Here is a 22,022-nt window from a genome sequence, read left to right on the forward strand (position 1 = left end):
CATTCACTTCTATGGGGCCTGCGTTACGTGAAAATCGCACAATATAGAGCATGCTGCGATTTTCACTCAACGCACAAGTGATGCATGAAAATCACCGCTCATGTGCACAGCCCCATAGAAATGAATGGGTCAGGATTCAGTGCGGGTGCAATACGCTCAACTCACGCATTGCACCCGCACGGAAAACTCGCCCGTGTGAAAGGGGCCTAAGGGTAAGGCTACTTTCACACTAGCGTTTTACTGAATCCAGCAGGGTTCAGCAAAAACGCTTCCGTTACTGATAATACAACCGTCTGCATCCGTTATGAACGGATCCGGTTGTATTAGGCTACTTTCACACTAGCGTCTTTACTGGGTCCGGCAGGGTTCAGTAAAAACACTCCTGTTACTGATAATACAACCGTCTGCATCCGTTATGAATGATTACAGCAATACCAGATTTGTATTGTTTATCTTATGCTATACCGTATACAGGTTATACAAACCCAAGACGGATCCGTAATGACCTCCATCGAAAGTCAGTGGGGGACGGATCTGTTTTCTATTTCGGCAGAGAAAACGGATCTATCCCCATTGACTTGCATAGGGGGTCATGCTGGATCCGTGGAAAAGCAAAATACATGTTGCAGTTTGCTCTCCGGTCTGGGACCACAACTAAACGGAACGGAAAGCATTTTGGAGCATTCCGTTCTGTTCAGTTTTGTCCCCATTGACAATGAATGGGGACAAAACTGAAGCGTTTTTTTCCCCGGTATTAAGCCCCTATGACTGAACGCAATACCGGAAAACTTAAACGCTAGTGTGAAAGTAGCCTTAGGCATCTTTCACACTTGCGTTGTCCGGATCCGGCGTGTACTCCACTTGCCGGAATTACACGCCGGATCCGGAAAAACGCAAGTGAACTGAAAGCATTTGAAGACGGATCTGTCTTTAAAATGCTTTCAGTGTTACTATGGCAGCCAGGACGCTATTAAAGTCCTGGTTGCCATAGTAGTAGTAGGGAGCGGGGGAGCGGTATACTTACAGTCCGTGCGGCTCCCGGGGCGCTCCAGAGTGACGTCAGAGCGCCCCATGCGCATGGATGACTTGCCATGCGATCACGTGATCCATGCGCTTGGGGCGCCCTAACGTCACTCTGGAGCGCCCCGGGAGCCGCACGGACGGTAAGTATACTGCTCCCCCGCTCCCCGCTACACTTTACCATGGCTGCCAGGACTTTAGCGTCCCGGCAGCCATGGTAACCATTGAGAAAAAGCTAAACGTCGGATCTGGCAATGCGCCGAAACGACGTTTAGCTTAAGGCCGGATCCGGATCAATGCCTTTCAATGGGCATTCATTCCGGATCCGGCCTTGCGGCAAGTCTTCAGGATTTTTTCTCCGGCCAAAAAAACGTTCCGTTCCGGAACTGAAGACATCCTGATGCATCCTGAACGGATTTCTCTCCATTCAGAATGCATTAGGATAAAACTGATCAGGATTCTTCCAGCATAGAGCCCCAATGACGGAACTCTATGCCGGAAGAAAAGAACGCAAGTGTGAAAGTAGCCTTAGTAGGACCATGATTCTATTAGGGCACATGGACTTCTTAGAGGGGCTCCAGGGGAAGAGACCTTCTCCCACTCAAGTAGTTTTAATAAGACATCCCCTTTGATAACTGTGCCCCATTCCATGACAGCGGTGACATGACAAAGCCACCCCTGCACGGCTAATGACTTGGCCGCTAGGTGTGGTGCAGCCTGAGGTAAACAGCCGGCCACACACTGACAGGAGCCGCGCAGCAGCTCTATATATGCAGCACACGGCGCAGCTCTGCTCCGACTCCCGCCATTGGCTGTGCGCTCAATAGGATCAGCCCTGAGCTCCCACACAAAACTGCGGCCAAGCAGCTCCTCACAGCAGTCACTACTCTGGAGAGCCGAGGACGGAGCGTGTGCACGTAACCCACCACCACTCCTCTCATGCCATTTCTGTGGATAATAAAGGATAATAAAGGAATTAGCTGTAGTAATATTACAAGTTATCAATAAGCACCTGCCTGGTGACATGGCCGCGGAGCGTCGTCTCTGGCTTCTGCTGTGGCTGGGCTGCAGCGGCTGCCTGTGTCTGGGTGACAAGAAGAGGCATGAAGAAGCCGTGCTGCCCGTGGGGGACACGGTGTCCGAGCATATGCTTAGGCTCTATGATAGATACCGAGGCGATGGCGGAAGGGGCAGGGACCCTGCCAGGCACCCTCTGCCCTTTCACAACGGGAATACCGTGAGGAGTTTCCGAGCCCTGACCGGTAAGTAGCCCTCCTGTATTCTTTTCTCTAGCCCACCAGGGCCACTCTCCTCTGGACTATCACAAGCTATAATGCTCTACTAGATCATTGCTTTTTGTATTATTAACATGGAGTGGTCTGTGGGAGATGTTCTCCTAGTCTTGGTAATTGTGGAGGATGCGAGGAGAAGGCTTTATGGTGTCCTTTATCTCTACATGAATGGATTACAGAGGAATATGTCACAGCAGAGGGTTCGGACCTTTGTGTTTCAGGTGATTACTAGAGTAGAAGACATTTGGCTTCCCCTACAGGAGAGCCAGCCTGCTCAGAGATGCTTGGCATGGGCATAGTCATCCCTGTAACATGAGAAGAAGACACCAGTCCGGCCAATGCTAGGTTATTTTCTCGTGTTGATCCAGAGTAAGGTCATTACAACCACTGTGTGGCCAGTTGTCTTTCTATTAGGAGGACCTTCCTTCTCAGATCCCATCCCTGGTCCTATAGCCTTGAGGGCTAACCTCCTGCACTCCAGCTGTGGTCGAACTAGGATTCCCAAGAGGTACACTTGCTTGGCTGTTCTCAGAACACCATAGAAATGAATGGATCATGCTGGGAGTTGTAGTTTCACCACAGCAGGAGTGCTGGAGGTTAGCCATCACTGTCCTATGGTGTCCTTTATCCCAACCAGAAGATAGCACTGAGCAAGCAGGAGAAGTAGGGTTCTCCCATGTTCCATAGTGTGATCACATCTGTAGCGACAATGTCTGCCCCTCAGAGGTGAGCCTATAGGTTTTCTCTTGGTTGTCTGTAAGGACAGATCTCATGCAGTAAACCCATTTTACACATACGCAACGAGGGCACTGCATGAATAGCGATTCCTGCGCCCAGGGGAGCAGGTCCAGTATCTTGCCTCTGACCTGACCCTCCATCAGCAGAATGCAGGCAGCACTGTTCCTATGACGGGTCCCAGTGTGTGCATCTGGGATATCAGATTGTGATCACAATCTCTGTACATATGTTATGCTATGTAAAGGCAGAGAGGGATAGAACTATGACAGGGGGTCATAAAACAGGGACGGGGCAGAAGAAGGGACTAGTCCTCACTGGAGCTCTCACTATTAACTGACGTAGATACAATGTTACAATAGATTTATTTACAAGCACATAACTTTATGCTGTATACAGGCGGTATGTTATATCTCTGAAGACAGGGAGCCCACCATTGTAGCCCTACCTTATTCCGGGGAGACTCTCCAGAGGTTTCAACTCATTTCATTCAGCCACGATTAAGCACAATGAATAAGGCTAATGAAAAAACAAACAAAAAAAAAACGGATAAACTGTTCATTTTTTACTGACTTTTTTTTCACTGATGCCTTTCTGAGAAACGGATGTTAAAACTGACCCATTCAATTGTATAGGAGGCAGTCGGTCAGCGAAAAATGGCCAAGATAGGACAGGTTCTATCTTTGGAGGTCCATTATTCACTGACCGTCAAAAAACTGCCTTGTGAATAACCCCATTAGTCTTAAAACGGACGTGTGGTGGCCGTTAAAAAAAAAAAGAAGTCCATCGCATGTCTGTTTTTCACTGTTGTGTGCATGTAGCCTGGTTTAACCACTTGATTGCTGCAGGACCCTTAGGACGCGGATGCACCCATGGTTCGGTTCCCAAGCAGTCAGGAGCTCATAGTTGGCAGGGCTGTGTTTGGAAGCGTAGGCAGCGGGTTACATTTCTAGGAACCTGTCAGGGTCACGTATGTTGATGCCCTGTCACAGCGAGGAACCTGTCAGGGTCACGTGTGTTGATGCCCTGTCACAGCGAGGAACCTGTCAGGGTCACGTATGTTGATGCCCTGTCACGACAAGGAACCTGTCAGGGTCACGTATGTCGATGCCCTGTCACGACAAGGAACCTGTCAAGGTCACGTATGTTAATGCCCTGTCACAGCGAGGAACCTGTCAGGGTCACGTATGTTGATGCCCTGTTACGGCAAGGAGCCTGTCAGGGTCATGTATGTTGATGCCCTGTCATGGTGAGGAACCTGTCATGGTCACGTATGTTGATGCCCTGTCACGGCAAGGAGCCTGTCAGGGTCACGTATGTTGATGTACTGTCACGGCAAGGAACCTTTCAGGGTCACGTATGTTGATGCCCTGTTACGGCAAGGAGCCTGTCAGGGTCATGTATGTTGATGCCCTGTCATGGTGAGGAACCAGTCATGGTCACGTATGTTGATGCCCTGTCACGGCAAGGAGCCTGTCAGGGTCACGTATGTTGATGCCCTGTTACGGCAAGGAGCCTGTCAGGGTCATGTATGTTGATGCCCTGTCATGGTGAGGAACCTGTCATGGTCACGTATGTTGATGCCCTGTCACGGCAAGGAGCCTGTCAGGGTCACGTATGTTGATGCCCTGTCACGGCAAGAAACCTGTCAGGGTCACGTATGTTGAAGCCCTGTCACGGCAAGGAACCTGTCAGGGTCACGTATGTTGATGCCCTGTCACGGCAAGGAACCTGTCAGGGTCACGTATGTTGATGCCCTGTCACGGCAAGGAGCCTGTCAGGGTCACGTATGTTGATGCCCTGTCAAAGCAAGGAGCCTGTCAGGGTCACGTATGTTGATGCCCTGTCACGGCAAGGAACCTGTCAGGGTCACGTATGTTGATGCCCTGTCACGGCAAGGAACCTGTCAGGGTCACGTATGTTGATGCCCTGTCATGGCAAGGTGTGTTTGCTGACATTCACGGAACGCCTGCCAGCATGTGTTTCTTATGGTACTGGAGATGAAGAATCTTGACAGTTAACGCATGACTATTCCTGTTCTATCTCAAGGCTAGCTTTGAGGTGACGTTTAGGCGTTATTCGGGGAGGAAGAGGTTAAACACAGGCGAGCACTTTGTACTGTAGTTAGGCTTTCGTTTGGTGTCTGTTTACGCAGCAGGGAACACTTATGGGGAACAAGACCAGGAGGCATGTTGAACAAATCTGAAGTCAGCAATGCAGGGCTTGTAAAGTACCGCCGAGCAGGTGCATACCCAGAGGTGCTCTCAGTGCCCTCTCCAGACAGCAGAGGAAACCCCCAGCTTATAGAAAAAGTTCTCTCACATTTCAGACCTCCGTTTATCTTTTCACAGCGGAAAAATCTGCAGCGTCTGCGTAAAAGTGCAGATTGCGATGAAGCGATGCTGTGTTGGGTTTCGATCACACCTTTGGCAGAGAAGAGAGTGTGGAGTTAATTACGTTAATCCATCTTCTGCCAGAGTAAACAGCAGAGAGCTGGAAAGGGCAAAAAACACCACCGGGACGTACTTTGGCTCCCCGTCCTCCCATTGTACACAGTGATGGAGCGCAGGCTAATTGCACTTTATTACCTCCGTCTAACGGTGGATTATCTCCACATTGACTTGATCTTCTTTGCACTTTCTAAGGATGCCGGCCTTAATTAGAAGCCAGACATCTGGGATGCTTGGAGTCTCCGTCAGATGTTTTGGCAGTGAGAAAAGTGTTAGAGTGGCGGGCACGGGATCCAGGCTGTGTAATGCGAATTAATTATACCGTATACATCTCAGACTGTGCGCTCATTAACTGCGCTGACTCTGTGTGGAATCAAGACCTAATTAGGTTTAGGATCTTCCTATTCTTAAGAGAGGGTGTTCCTTATTGTTTCTTGAGATACGGAGAGTGGAGACATTTGTGTGGTCTCTGTAAAATGTTTTCTTCACACACAAAGAACCCCATGTTGCTGCAGATCCCCGCTGTCATGTCCAGGGCTGTTCTGGGTCACTGTTCTTCTATGTGCTTGACTCTCTATTTCTTCTACATGTATTCTTGTGGAGGACTTTTAAACCTTTGGACACATCTCAGGTCCAAAGAACTTATTCATCTTGAAATCTACTACTGGCACCTGACTTTGGGTCTTCTATAGATGTACAGTGCTCCCCCAAGTTACAATAGTGATAAAGACCAGGAGGACCATAGAAAGTTGAAAACCTTGTAACTTGAGATCATAACTCTATGGAAACCTAGTCATTGGTTCTAAAGCCCTCAAAATGTCAAACTAAAAGAGGCAGAAAAGTACCGTAATTCAGATAAAGCAATTCCTTTTATGTATCAGAAATATCTGCTAGATGTTGAGGACAGGAGCTTCTTCTGGATCTTGTACCAGAAAAATAACATGGACTCACCTAGTGTCCAAAGGAACAGCTCAATGTGGTAAAGAGCAGTGGAAAACATGTAGTACCGTACTGTACTGTGGAGAGGCGCCACTCCACAGCTACTCAGTGCATGTCCCTAGTAATATAACTGTTTAACCAGTCAATCACACGTGCAGCAGATAAGCATTGGCGTAGTATGTAGAATATGGTTTTAAGCAATAATAGCCCCCAAGAAAGCAGTGTATGTTGAGAATATTGTAACCTGAGGGACTACTGGTATCAGAGAGTCCATGGCTTGTAAAAATAAACTTACTGCCTCCTGAAGGGGTCATTTGCCCACCCCACCGCTAGCTCATACCAGTTTATTCTTGTCTCATGCTGCACTTTTTCTCATTTTATCTAATGCTTGCAGAATCTCACAACCTGCTCTGTCTGGACTGCAACGTCCCTTTTCTTCCAAGGTGGCCTTTCACAAATGTCTGTCCAGTTGGATGAAGAGTCTATGACAGTGTTCCTCAGCTCTTCACAGGGTTGTGTAGTGATGGTTAGATCAATTTCACTTTATCAGACTGACTTTACTTACATTGTCCCTTTATCTCATGGAAGCCATGGGAGAAAGGTTCTTGTCAGGATAAGCACCTTGCTCCTTGAAGATAAGGTGCGTGTAGCAGGGCTATAGACAGACTATGGGTGTCTGGTAAAAACAACCAATTTCGTACCTTACAATGTGACATGATTATACTGAGGTTGTCCTAATGATAATAGGTGATTGTATGGGATCCCAGCTAAGGTTACGTTCACATCTGTGCTAGTCATTTCCATTGGTGTGCTCCGTTAGAAGAGCTGGATAGGCAAATAACAGAATCTGTGACGGAGCCCCCAATGTGGATGTGAAGAAGCCCTTACATGCTGAGATTTTTGGTCGTAAGACAATGGCACTAAACACAGGCTCTATGAAATGCCAATGAGCAGCTAGTACAGCCCCTGAACCAATGCTCTGCCATGATGTTTTCTGAGACATGGAGAAGGAGATCCTCTGAAATACTCAGGCTGACTGATTGGAGGAGAGCAGCTCACAGATCTGCACCTCAAGCACCCCCAAATACCTGTGGAAGCAGTACTCAGCCTCCCTGAACTCCAGCCACATTGCTTCTAATAGATGGATTTCAGTACTGGAGATCTTTAGCTTGTAGGCTACTGTCAATAGGTGTAAAGGGATTATTTCCAGGTTAAGGCATTGCATAGTGAAGAAGTATGCCTCCTAGACATGGTTGCCTCTAGGGGAAGCTATATGTGACTAAAGTCCATAGAGATTCCAATGTGTTCTGTCTCCTCTGGAATCACCACTTGCTGATTTGGCCCTTGACACGCTCCATCACTTTAGAAAAGGTTCCAGTCCTAACATAGTGGGTAAGGTATATCTCATATTTCCAGAGTGAAGCTACATGATATAGGTAACACTGCAAGATCAGGGAACATAGTGTCCACCTCATTATTGGTAACACAATGATAACAGAACCTCCGTCTCATGGGGATCACATCCTTTACCCCCAGGTAACATCTACCCCATTAACCCCATGATTAGAAGCATATGGTGTATATGGATTTTGAACACTAACTTGTCTGGATGTCTTCAGGCATCATGTACGCAACACCTGCTTTGAATCTAAGCTTCCTTATCTGTTTGATACTGAATGCGTTTTCCAGACCTGTGAGTTTCAAAGTCGTGATTGGTGGGAGTTGTAGTTGGCTCTATGAGCTCTTTACTCATTTATGAGAAATGGAATGCTCTGGTGAAACTTTCTCAGGAGATCTGAACTCTTTCTGTTTTTCAGTTAAAATAAGGATGACCGTGGACGTCCTCAACCTGTTGCTAGCGTGCAGAGCCACAAATTCCAGCATGTCCTTACAGTCACATGCTGGGAGCTGTAGTCCTGCATCAGCTGCAAAAGTCACAGGTTGGAGACCACTCATGCGCAACATGGGGCTCAACCAGTCATTTCTGCGGCTAATTGTGTATATAATGCTATTGTACATAAAACGTGTAATATGTTAACCACTATATATGAGATTCTTTGTCTCATGTATGGTCACCTATATACAGTAGTCATATAATTCGTAATTTAGCCGAATGTCACCCAAAAAATCCACCTGGATATTCGTTGTCATGAATATCTATAAAAGCTTCTATTGATGAGCTACACTAGCAGATTTGCTCATGGACGGATGTGACTGGCTTCTAATGTATTTAGCATTTTGTCCCCGCTTCATCCGTTCCTGTGTATGTGCAGAGACAGGAGAATTTGCTGCCTGTACCTGTGCATGCGCTAAACATGATCAGTGTCTGCGCAAAAGTGGATGAAGCCAGGGGACAGTGGGCAGAGAGTGATTATCACCATTTTCTGTGGACACGAAGAGTGACATCTCCAAAGCTTACATGGACAGCAGGAGGCCTTGAGATCAAGAGCTGTGGTAAGCACCAAGGTGCATGGTATCATCTCGGCACAGTATGTAATAAGGTTTTGAGGCGTAATTCGGTTCCTATGTTTTCTTCTGTAACCTTTCTAATCACAGATTTAGAAGGTGTTAGTAAGACCTCATGCACACAAATGTATTTTTTTTCTGTGTCCGTTCCGTTTTGTTTTTTTCAGAACAGAAGTTTCTCCGTGTGCATTCCGTTTCCGTATTTCCATTCCGCAAAACGGACAAGGATAGTACTGTTCTATTAGGGGCCAGCTGTTCCGTTCCGCAAAACACAGAATGCATGGGGACGTCATCCGTATTTTTTTTCAGATCCGTTTTTTGTGGACCGCAAAATACATACAGTGGTGTGCATGAGGCCTAAATCATAGAGATATCTGCCTCTCCTCCAGCTCCCTACATATCAACCAGATTCCCTAGATCGGGGTACCCATCTGACAGTTGTCTGAATCCAGACCCCTGCACATCCTGATTTCTACTGACTACAGCACAACGCTGTCACTGGTTCTGTGCAGGCCGTTGTGTGATGCAGTAATTACATCATTCCTGCTGTGAGTAGCCACAGACAGTCACAGTCCAAACCAGAGAAGACCTGCTCATCGAGGAACGTGGGGTAGGTGAGTACTCCTGCTCTAGATCATTCTGCCATTTTGGAGAGAGCAGAAGGTTCCAAGGGTGAGACCCACACCTATCCTAGTGATATGCTATCTATGTCACAGATGGGAATACCCATTTAAGTGAAAAGAAGGGTTCCTAAGCGTCTTAGTATTCATACCATGAATAAGTTACCTGGGCAGAGCTGTTTTCTTTTTCCTCTTTCAGAAAACCATAGTACTCATTCAATTCTAGTGGAGTATCTGCAGAACGAGCCACCATTTTTAATATTGTAGCATATTGCAGGACAGTCAACTCTGCACTTAAAGGGGCTATCCGTTATTTTTTTACGGATGACCTATCCTCAGCCTATTCCGAGCTTTCTCTAGGCCGTGTGATGTCACATTCATTGGTCACATGGCCTAGGTGCAGCTCAGCCCCATTGAAGTGAATGGGGCCGAGCTGCGATTCTAAGCACAGCTGCTATTTAATGGACGGTGCTGTGATTGGTGAACCTTTTCAAACAGATGATCGGTGAGGGTCCGAGGTTTTGGAGCCCGACTGATCAGATACTGATGGCCTATCAAGAGAATAGGTCATCAGTAAAAATATCTCAGAAAACCCTTTTAAAGAGGAGCTGTGATGTCCTTCACCAATGAGACCCACCAGTAGAGGCTGTAGCCACCACTCCTCAGATTCCAGGCGTGATTCTCAACGTAGAGCGGACCAGAACTTTGACATTGTCCGATTAGTGCAAGCAGTGTCATCTCTCTGGTTCACCTCCCCTTTATGGTCCATTCACACGTCTACAACTGATTTGCGGACTGCACATGGCCGGCACTTTAAATAGAAATGCCTTTTCTTGTCTGTGTCTGCGGACAGGAATAGGGCATGTTCTATTTTTATGCAGAATGCGAAATTTCTGCGGAATGTGAAGAATAGGACCTTTGATGACGTCACTACGTCCATCACATGGTCCGTCACATGATCCATCACCATAGTGATGGATCATGTGACAGACCATGTGATGAGCGTAGTGATGTCATCAAAGGTCCTATTGCTCACAGATGAAGACAGAAGAGATGCCGGCTGCGCAAACAAGTAGATTAAGGTGAGTTAAATTTTTGTTTATTTTTTTAACCCCTCCAGCCCTATTGTACTATGCATTCTGTATTCAGAATGCTATTATTTTCCCTTATAACCATGTTATAAGGGAAAATAATTACATCTACACAACACCTAACCCAAACCTTCTTTTGTGAAAAAGTTCGAGTCTGGGTACCACATTCAGTTTTTATCACGCACGTGCAAAACACATTGCACCCACGCGATAAAAACTGAACATCGGAACGCAATCGCAGTCAAAACTGACTTTAATTGCGTTCCTACTCGCGCGGGTTTGCCGCAATGCACCGGGACGCATCGGGACCTTATCCGGACACGCTCGTCTGCAAGGGGCCTAAGAGTGCGGCCACACGGTCAGGTTTGGAAACCCAAAACAGGAATGAAGTGGTATCTGTCCTTTACCATTTCTCTTCTTTTCGATCCACTCCTGATTATCACTTCCAAAATTGCATCAGGAAACCTAACCATGTGACCACACGGCACGGTCGTGATCTGGTTGCGGTCATGCTGCGGTGAAGAACTGTGTGCGCCAATTAGCCCGCAGCTTCCTTTTTTAAGACTGCACTGTTTAGTCGTTAATGGCCACTGTGCGGCATGGTCGTATCCTTAAAGCTTCATTGCTAATTGCTATACAATAACAGATCTTCATTCTCATTTATTTATTGCTTTAACTTTAGTCAAAGACATTGTATATTGATTCAGTAAGGCTGTATGGACCCTGCTTCATTATCTTGTATTTTCTGCGGAATTTATGGCAGAAATCCAAGACTGACCCTTGGATTTCTGCCGTGAGTTTGTAGTTTTAATGTCGCAGATCGGACTGGGGATTGGACTATTCAATCTCATTTCTGGATGTAGTTTTTAAATGTCCATTCTGGATGCATTTTTGAAATCTGTGTAGAAAAAAAAATCCACGGCCATATCAATGGCAGCACAGATTCCCACTGAGGATAAATGGGACTCGGAATACATATGGTTTTCTTGTGCAGAAAATCCACCTTGTCAGCTTACACCTGCTTTCTCATGGACCAAATATCTGTGCCACAGAGGTATGTAGTATCAAGTATTGTATTATAGTAAATCCAGGTTTTCCCTAGGTAACTCTGTTACTGGAACCACCATAACCAGTTGGTTTATAGAACTGAGGAGCATCTAATAGAAAAGAGCAGCAGTCTGTATTGTCTCCTATTGTCAAGGTGTCAAAAATGGATTATTTCAGTGATAAAGTAAGACCCTTCAAAGCCTTAAAGGGAAATTGTCATCAACTTTATGTTGCCCATACTAACGACAGAATAACGTAGAGACAGGTGAGTTGATTTCAGCGGTCAGTTATTTAAAAGTTAAAAGTAAGTGGTTGCCGAGAACCAACATCACAATCATTGCAGACTAGGCCTAGAAAAGAGTCATGGCCACCTGAGAAGAGTCATGGTTATTCATGAATTCCTGCTCTCCCTGCCACCTGCTGATGACTGACAGGCTTCTACCTAGTTTTCTCCATTTCTCTCTAGGAGACAACTGCCAATCATCAGCAGATGGGTGGGAGAGCAGGAGCTTATGAATAACCATGACTCTTCTCAAGTTGGGCAGCACAGTGGCTCAGTGGTTGGCACTGGTGCCTTGCAGCACTGGGGTCCTAGGTTTGAATGTGACCAAGGACAACATCTGCATGGAGTTTGTATGTTCTCCCTGTGCTTGTGTGGATTCCTCCAGGTACTCCAGTTTCCTCCTACACTCCAAAGACATACAGGTCCTTCTAAAAAAATTAGCATATTGTGATAAAGTTCATTATTTTCTGTAATGTACTGATAAACATTAGACTTTCATATATTTTAGATTCATCACACACCAACTGAAGTAGTTCAAGCCTTTTATTGTTTTAATATTGATGATTTTGGCATACAGCTCATGAAAACCCAAAATTCCTATCTCAAAAAATTAGCATATCATGAAAAGGTTCTCTAAACGAGCTATTAACCTAATCATCTGAATCAACTAATTAACTCTAAACACCTGCAAAAGATTCCTGAGGCTTTTAAAAACTCCCAGCCTGGTTCATTACTCAAAACCGCAATCATGGGTAAGACTGCCGACCTGACTGCTGTCCAGAAGGCCATCATTAACACCCTCAAGCAAGAGGGTAAGACACAGAAAGAAATTTCTGAACGAATAGGCTGTTCCCAGAGTGCTGTATCAAGGCACCTCAGTGGGAAGTCTGTGGGAAGGAAAAAGTGTGGCAGAAAACGCTGCACAACGAGAAGAGGTGACCGGACCCTGAGGAAGATTGTGGAGAAGGACCGATTCCAGACCTTGGGGGACCTGCGGAAGCAGTGGACTGAGTCTGGAGTAGAAACATCCAAAGCCACCGTGTACAGGCGTGTTCAGGAAATGGGCTACAGGTGCCGCATTCCCCAGGTCAAGCCACTTTTGAACCAGAAACAGCGGCAGAAGCGCCTGACCTGGGCTACAGAGAAGAAGCACTGGACTGTTGCATGTCATTCGGAAATCAAGGTGCCAGAGTCTGGAGGAAGACTGGGGAGAGGGAAATGCCAAAATGCCTGAAGTCCAGTGTCAAGTACCCACAGTCAGTGATGGTCTAGGGTGCCATGTCAGCTGCTGGTGTTGGTCCACTGTGTTTTATCAAGGGCAGGGTCAATGCAGCTAGCTATCAGGAGATTTTGGAGCACCATGCTTCCATCTGCTGAAAAGCTTTATGGAGATGAAGATTTCATTTTTCAGCACGACCTGGCACCTGCTCACAGTGCCAAAACCACTGGTAAATGGTTTACTGACCATGGTATTACTGTGCTCAATTGCCCTGCCAACTCTCCTGACCTGAACCCCATAGAGAATCTGTGGGATATTGGGAAGAGAAAGTTGAGAGACGCAAGACCCAACACTCTGGATGAGCTTAAGGCTGCTATCGAAGCATCCTGGGCCTCCATAACATCTCAGCAGTGCCACAGGCTGATTGCCTCCATGCCACGCCGCATTGAAGCAGTCATTTCTGCAAAAGGATTCCCGACCAAGTATTGAGTGCAGAACTGAACATAATTATTTGAAGGTTGACTTTTTTTGTATTAAAAACACTTTTCTTTTATTGGTCGGATGAAATGAGCTAATTTTTTGAGATAGGAAATTTGGGTTTTCATGAGCTGTATGCCAAAATCATCAATATTAAAACAATAAAAGGCTTGAACTACTTCAGTTGGTGTGTAATTAATCTAAAATATATGAACGTCTAATGTTTATCAGTACATTACAGAAAATAATGAACTTTATCACAATATGCTAATTTTTTTAGAAGGACCTGTACTGATAGGGAACTTAGATTGTGAGCCTCATTGGGGACAGTTGGATGCTAATGTCTGTAAAGCGCTGCAGAATATAGTAACGCTATATAAGTGCATAAAATAAGAGGAGATATGACTCTTCTCAGGTGGCCGTGACTCTTTTCAAGGCCTGGGCTGCAGTTATTATGATGCTGGTTCTCAGCAACCACTTACTTTTAGCTCATGACTGACACACCGCTGAAATCAGCATTTCTAGCACTATTTTATGCTGCCCTCAGTGAGGTCAGCATAACGTTGATGACAGGTTCCCTTTAAGACATTTTCTGATGGGCAGAAATACTGTAGCTGTATGATGATCGTGGTACAGGCTCAGAAACACCAAATGTAGACTAGACTGTAAGGCCAGGGTTATATGTACAATATTAATGTCCTAAATAAGGGTTCTCTATACCACAACACCATAGAGATGAAGCAGAATGTCCTTCTAATAGTCATATCTAGGACCCTTCAAGACAATGGGTTGTCCAGTGGCTCCAGTAAAGTTGCAATCTGCCAACCTTGCCTAAAAACGCGGTCAATTATGCCATTTTAGAGTGAATCCTAAGATCATGACTAACAATACATCCTTTACTATGACCAGTGGAGAAAATGGTTGATCAGGGTGAAAATGTCCTACAGATCCTGTCAGCAATTTGGATGCAAATCCCTTCAACTGATCCAAGCAGTCTTTGGGGTTAGTGAAAGACAGCTTAGCTATGGACAACCCCCATTTTAGAACCCACAGCCATCAGTCATCATGAAGTAATGACAATGTAATACAGAAGCTCTCTAGTGTGGCTTATAGGGGGTTCTGTGGGGGCCGGCCTTCTAACAACCAGATACTGCACTTTGTTATGTGGAAAAAGGTTGTACAGATAAGACAGGTCCTTCAAGAGCCCTTAAAGATTTGTACCTGGCTGACCTGCTACATGTGCGCTTGGCAGCTGAAGGCATCTGTGTTGGTCCCATGTTCATATGTGCCCGCATCGCTGAGAAAAATATGTAATTTATGTAAATGAGCCTCTAGGAACAATGGGGGCGTTGCCTTTACAGCTAGAGGTTCAGCTCTCTCTGCAACTGCTGTGCCCTCTGCATTTTGATTGAGAGGACCAGGCAGTGAAAACATCATCACACCTGACCCTGTCAACCAAAGTGCAGAGGGTGTGGCAGTTGCAGAGAGGGCAGAGCCTCTAGGTGTAACGACAATGCCCCGCTGCTCCTAGAGGCTCATTTACATATATTAAGCCATGATTTTTCTCAGCACTGCGGACACATATAAACATGGAGCCAATACAGATGTCTTCAGCTGCCAAGCGCACATGTAACAGGTCAGACAGGTACAAATCTGCTGACAGATGCCTTTTACTACTAATTGCATAGCGTGTAAAGAAATAAATTATCCACTATCCATCTGGCCTTGTGTAAATGGAAGCTTTTGGAGACTCGTCAAGCATAAATATGAGTCTGTAAGAAAAAAAATTAGAAAACTAATATATCCATTCATGTTAAACATATGTTATAAATTATAATCTCATTGTTCTCACTGCTTCTTATGAATAATAAAAGTTTAATTTATGTGGAAAATGAAGAGTTGAAGTTATCTTGACAGCCTTGGCAAACCTGGGGAGGAATAGTTGTGGTTTCTGTAATCCATATGATAATCATCTGATTGCATTATGGTTTGATTATCAAAACTACATTTTGTGCTGCTAAACCAGGGAACTGCTCCTGTACATGTTGGTCACCGTTCACACGACCACTGCTTTAATGTGCAAATCTCGCCAAATATGGCTAGATATAGAAACTAATGTAATAGTTACAGCTGAACCTGGACATACCCCCTTCTTCACCCAGGCAGCCCTCTGATAGGAGCATTGGAGCGTTTCATGCTCTGATGCCCTGAATCGCGCAGGAAAAGCTCTTTTTCATTAGATCCAGTGACGTAGCGCGTCTCTGCTAGGCAGAGGCTTTCACCTTCCAATGAGCCAGTGACATCACCAGCACTAATGGGCGGGCTTTAGCCCTGCCCTAGCCTGTAAAACAGGCCCATTAGTGCCGGGAACACTGCTAGGTGGGAGCCTCCACCTAGCAATGTAAAAATATAAGCAAACAGCCCTTGACCTGCGGGATACAGCGCAGGGCAAGGGAGAGCATCGGAGCATATCATGAGGGGCAGCTCTGAACCTGGACAACCCCTTTAATTAAATAGTATTTAATATAGGGAAAGGTTAGTGCCAGTGGCAACAAATCAGATTTCCATTGTAAGCAAGAATCTGCATGGTTCATGAGGAAGCATTTATAAACTGTGGGAGACATTTATTAAGACCGCAATTTGTACGCTGGTGTGAGATGCATCACAGTTATTAAGAGGCTCATGCTTCTACATGCCCGTACCCCAGAACTGAAGTCTATGCCAGTAAGGTAGTTAGCGTCAATTTCAGGTATAATTTATGCCAGTCCCTGGCATAAATAATAGTAAATGGTCTGGGCTAGCTCCACACCGCCCACTCCCCGATCCACTGTGCCCAGTGTCTGGAAAAGTGCAAAAAAGTGGCAGATTTTAACTCAAAATGTGGCCCTACCTGAAGGGCCTATGTGATATTGCTCAGTGGTTGTCTTATAAGGCTGGGGTACAAACACGAATACATATTTCAATATGTATTCATCATGATAACAGTTTAGACATTTGCATTGTTTAAATTGAGCTCATGCGGTTAGATTATAAGCGCTAATGGGCAGGTTCCCTCTTCTTTTGCTTCATTGCTTGTTGGTTTGTTTGGATCACTTGTCATTTTACCTATTTTGCTCCCTCAATTCTAAAACCTTATGAAATGTGATATAAATCAGAATTACTATGAATGCATACGACCTGTGAGATGTGTACACAGTGTGGATGGAGAATCACGAGCTGCTCATTCAACTCTTCCTTGAATTTTCTGGTCCTCCAGACCTATGAAAAGTCTCCAGCAGAGGTCGCAATAACGCCTATACAAGCGTCATAGATGCCAGTTCAGGCCATTTTACTCCCTGGAAAAAGTCTAAGGCTGGGTTCACACCTGAGCGTTTTACAGCGCGTTCCTACGCGCTGTAAAACGCTCAACAAGGAGAAACCAATGCTTCCCTATGGGAATGGTTCTCACCTGGGCGTTTTACAGCGTGTACGATCGCGCTGTAAAACGCCCGACGCCCCAAGAAGTACACAAGCTTCTTTCGGGCGTCTCGTTGCACATTCCCGTACATAGACTTTCGGGAACGCGCGACAATGGGCGTTCGCTTGTCTCTGTATGCGCGATTGCAAACGCCGGTACAATCGCGCATACAGAGCGCTCCTTTCAGAACGCTCAAGTCTGAACCCAGCGTTTGGCGTACCGATACGCCTTAGACTTTTCCCTGCTGTTCATTAGCGCAGTGAGCGATGTGAACGGCACAGACAGCGCAATGATGCTGCTGCCTGAAACAACCAATAACAAGGCTCCTTACAGTAAGGAGCTTTGTTATTGGTCAGTTTCAGCGGGCTGCCGACAATTCGGCACGCTGCTCTGAAGCTGCAGCGCGCGATCTAAGTATATGTGCACACACCATCTGCACAGGGCAGAGCTCGCAGTGGGTGCTGCCCACACTCTACAGCACCCGGAGCACAATGTTCAGGAACTAGAGCAGGGCTCACCCTCCGGTCCCAGCTGCTGCCCAGGATGAGCCCAGTAAGTTAGCTGTTCTTCTACTGTGGGTAGGGGGGCACCAGGTAACATCTCTACAGTGTGTACCACTGATAATGCGCCAAAGGAGTGTTTTGAGGTTTACCTGATGCCATGAACTTGTTTAGTACTGGACTGTGCCGAGCTGTCTGCAAAGCATCCCCCATTGTTAACCCCTTCAGTCCATCTGTTTCCTTTGCCTTCCGTTCCAATTACAGATTGTATGGGCATTGTGGGTACAGCTTAGGTAGCTTCAGCTTGTTGATCTGCACACATCCACCAAGCTCTATTAACTCTTGCTGTTCCTTCAGAAGAAAGAAGGACCCACACAAATAAAACTTTGCATTTCCCCTTTTCATCCTGCGATTTGGTGACATAAAGGTATTGCTCTGTCTCAGTCAAAACCTTTGGCGATTTCGTAAGTTAGCTCCTCTTCTGTGGTGATGGGTGCTGTGGGCAGGGGCACCATGTATTATCTCTACAGTATGTGTATTCATTCATGGTGTATAGGCACAGAGCTGTGGCACTACAGCCTCCAGTGTGTGTATGCTCTGAGAAGAGGAGGGGGCATGCCCCTGGCACTGGTGTTCTGAAGTTGCCCTGTGCATGTGGAGGGCAGTGGGGTTTGTGCCCTGCTGTGGCTCTCATGCTTTTCTGCAGTACTTAGGCTGGATGTGAAGCTCTGCTTCACTCCCATGTAACATATCATAGGATCCACTGGTGAGGACAAGGATAGGGTCCCAGTGCTAATGGGACCCTGCCTGTAGCTCCCATAGACCTATGTGCAGCTGTATGCCACCTAAAACTAGAGGGCTGTTGTGGCCTACTGATTCTGTCAGGGAAGCTGTCACTCATATGACTGACCTGTCTGACTAGTCATAATGTACAGGGAAGATCCACTATACTAGACTATACTTTATCACTTTGCTATAATTATCTGCTGTTATTAAGACAAGTAACGGTTCCCTGCATACCCACCTCTTAGTTGAAGGGGAGACTTGTCTGTTTAGTAACGACTTGCATTTCCCATGCAATAACAATTCTGGGGAATCAATTCTTGTGACTATGTATTGTACCATTCCTCTATTATTCCTACTAGAACTTATGAACAAATTGCTAGTAGTCTGCAATAAAGGTTCAGTGGGGGGTTACCAGTTGACAGCACTGATTGAATAATATCAGGCTGTGCAGTGACACCCCCATCTAGACCTTCACTGCAAACTGCTAGCAAGTCATTCATAACTAATAACAGGAATAACAGAGTAATTGTGCAACATAAAGTCGTAAGAATAGATGCTCCACGATTGTTATTACATGGGGGGTGCAAGTAGTTTCCAAAACAGACAAACCCGGAGAGGTGAGGGGTCCTCTTTAACAACAGGTGATTAGGACAAACCCTTTAAACCTCTTAAAATTACTGCAACAGTGACCTCAGTGGTGCCAACCCCTCAGCGCAACAGTGACCTCAGTGGTGCCAACCCCTCAGCGCAACAGTGACTTCAGTGGTGCCAACCCCATCAACGCAACAGTGACCTTAGTGGTACGTACCCCTCAGCGCAACAGTGACCTCAGTGGTGCCAACCCCTCAGCACAACAGTGACCTCAGTGGTGCCGACCCCTCAGCGCAACAGTGACCTCAGTGGTGCCGACCCCCTCAGCGCAACAGTGACTTCAGTGGTGCCGACCCCATCAACGCAACAGTGACCTCAGTGGTACGTACCCCTCAGCGCAACAGTGACCTCAGTGGTGCCAACCCCTTAGCACAACAGTGACCTCAGTGGTGCCGACCCCCTCAGCGCAACAGTGACCTCAGTGGTGCCGACCCCCTCAGCGCAACAGTGACCTCAGTGGTGCCGACCCCCTCAGCGCAACAGTGACCTCAGTGGTGCCGACCCCCTCAGCGCAACAGTGACCTCAGTGGTGCCAACCCCTCAGCACAACAGTGACCTCAGTGGTGCCGACCCCCTCAGCGCAACAGTGACCTCAGTGATGCCAACCCCCTCAGAGCAATAGGGACCTCAGTGGTGCCGACCCCCTCAGCGCAACAGTGACCTCAGTGGTGCCGACCCCCTCAGCGCAACAGTGACTTCAGTGGTGCCGACCCCATCAGCGCAACAGTGACCTCAGTGGTGCCGACCCCATCAACGCAACTGTGACCTCAGTGGTACGGACCCCTCAGAGCAACAGTGACCTCAGTGGTACCAACCCCTCAGCGCAACAGTGACCTCAGTGGTGCCAACCCCCTCAGAGCAACAATGACCCCAGTGGTGCCGACCCCCTCAGAGCAACAATGACCCCAGTGGTGCCGACCCCCTCAGAGCAACAGTGACCTCAGTGGTGCCGACCCCCTCAGAGCAACAGTGACCTTAGTGGTACCAACCCCTCAGCGCAACAGTGACCTCAGTGGTGCCGACCCCCTCAGCGCAACAGTGACCTCAGTGGTACCGACCCCTCAGCGCAACAGTGACCTCAGTGGTACCGACCCCTCAGCGCAACAGTGACCTTAGTGGTACCGACCTCTTCAGAGCAACAGTGACCTCAGTGGTACCGACCCCTCAGCGCAACAGTGACCTCAGTGGTGCCGACCCCCTCAGCGCAACAGTGACCTTAGTGGTACCGACCTCTTCAGAGCAACAGTGACCTCAGTGGTACCGACCCCTCAGCGCAACAGTGACCTCAGTGGTGCCGACCCCTCAGCGCAACAGTGACCTCAGTGGTGCCGACCCCCTCAGCGCAACAGTGACCTCAGTGATGCCGAACCCTCAGCACAACAGTGACCTCAGTGGTGCCGACCCCTCAGCGCAACAGTGACCTCAGCTAAATTTAAAATTGTCTAAATTTGCTATTTATGCATGGAAGACAGTTCTAGAGTGCTAGTATCGGATTTACAGATATTATCAGCCGATATTCAGGATTTTGACCGCTATCGGTATCGGCATCTATTTTGACGATATTCCGATAGCTTATGGGGAACACAGATCGCGCTGCTGACAGCGCCCACCGTGTTCCCTCAGCAGCACAGGGGAGAAGGAAGCAGTGTCTCCCTCCCCCTGTGCTGCTGCTGCCGCCAATGAAAGGACAGGGGACAAGAGAAGAGAAGGGGAGGGGCTGTGGCCACAGCGCCACCAATGAAGATAACGCTCTCATTAATTCATATACAGGAGGCAGGAGCTGACTGCAGAATCACATAGCGGCTCCCGACCTCTATGAGCGGTAGCTGCGATCCGCGGTAGTTAACCCCTCAGGTGCCGCGGATCGCAGCTACCGCTCATAGAGGTCGGGAGCCGGCTATGTCATTCTGCAGCCAGCTCCCGCCTCCTGTATATGAATGAATGAGAGATTTATCTTCATTGGTGGCGCAGTGCGCCCCCAAGCCCCCCGGTATTAATCATTGGTGGTGCAGTGCGCCCCCCACCCCAGTATTAACAACATTGGTGGCGCAGTGCGCCCCCCCCCAAGTCCCCCCCCCAGTATTAATCATTGGTGGCAGTGGCCACAGGATCCCCTCCTCCTCCGATCGGAGCCCCAGCAGTGTAATGGTGGGGCTCTGATCGGTTACCATAGCAGCCAGGACGCTACTGAAGCCATGGATGCCATGGTAAGCTCCATGCTGCTGTGTGCACAAAGCACATCTATCAGGGTGAAAAAAATAAACAAAAAAAGCCACGTGCATTCCTCATTTTTAAAAATGGCGAATCGCGCAGTTTTTATTTTATTTTTTCTGTTCCGGCATTCACCACCTAGATTTTTTTAATATATTTTAATAGTTTGGACTTTTCTGACGTGGCGATGTAATATGTTTATTATTTATATATTTTATATGTGAAATTGGGAAAAGGGGGTGATTTATACTTCATATTTTAGTGTTTTTATTTTGTATTTTTTATTTTTACACTTTTTATTTAATAACTATTTCCCCCCTTAGGGGCTAGAACCTGGGATCTTTCATCCCTTTTCCTATTCAGCCTGATAGATCTCTATCAGGGTGAATAGGACTCCACACTGTCCCTGCTGCTCTGTGCCTTGTGCACACAGCATCAGGGATGTTACCATGGCAACCAGGGCTTCTGTAGCGTCCTGGCTGCCATGGTAACCGATCGGAGCCCCAGGCTTACACAGCTGGGGCTCCGATCAGAAGCTGCCACTGCACCACCAATGAGGGGGAGGGGAGAGGTCCCTGTGGCCACTGCCACCAATGATTTTAATACTGGGGGGGTTGAGAGGGGCCGGCGCACTGTGCCACCAATGGATTTTAATGGGATGGGGGGGTTGAGGGGGGGGGCACACTGCACCACCAATGATAATTACCCCTTTATACAGGAGGCGGGTACTGGCAGATCAGCGGCAGTTAACTGCCGCTGATCGCAGCTCCCTGTCAGG

At 47.1% G+C, this 22,022-nt stretch overlaps 1 protein-coding gene across 1 annotated transcript in view; it reads left to right on the plus strand.

Moving 5' to 3' along the window:
* Nucleotides 1–1,889: 1,889 nt before the first annotated feature.
* Nucleotides 1,890–22,022, plus strand: part of BMP3 (bone morphogenetic protein 3) — a 68,699-nt gene continuing 48,566 nt past the window's right edge. The window contains exon 1 of the mRNA XM_044279406.1: nt 1,890–2,282. Within this exon, the coding sequence (XP_044135341.1) occupies nt 2,045–2,282 (238 nt within the window). The 5' untranslated portion in view covers nt 1,890–2,044. The remainder of the gene's footprint in view (nt 2,283–22,022) is intronic.

The sequence above is a fragment of the Bufo gargarizans genome, chromosome 1, assembly GCF_014858855.1.
Source record: "Bufo gargarizans isolate SCDJY-AF-19 chromosome 1, ASM1485885v1, whole genome shotgun sequence".
Taxonomy (NCBI): Eukaryota; Metazoa; Chordata; class Amphibia; order Anura; family Bufonidae; genus Bufo; species Bufo gargarizans.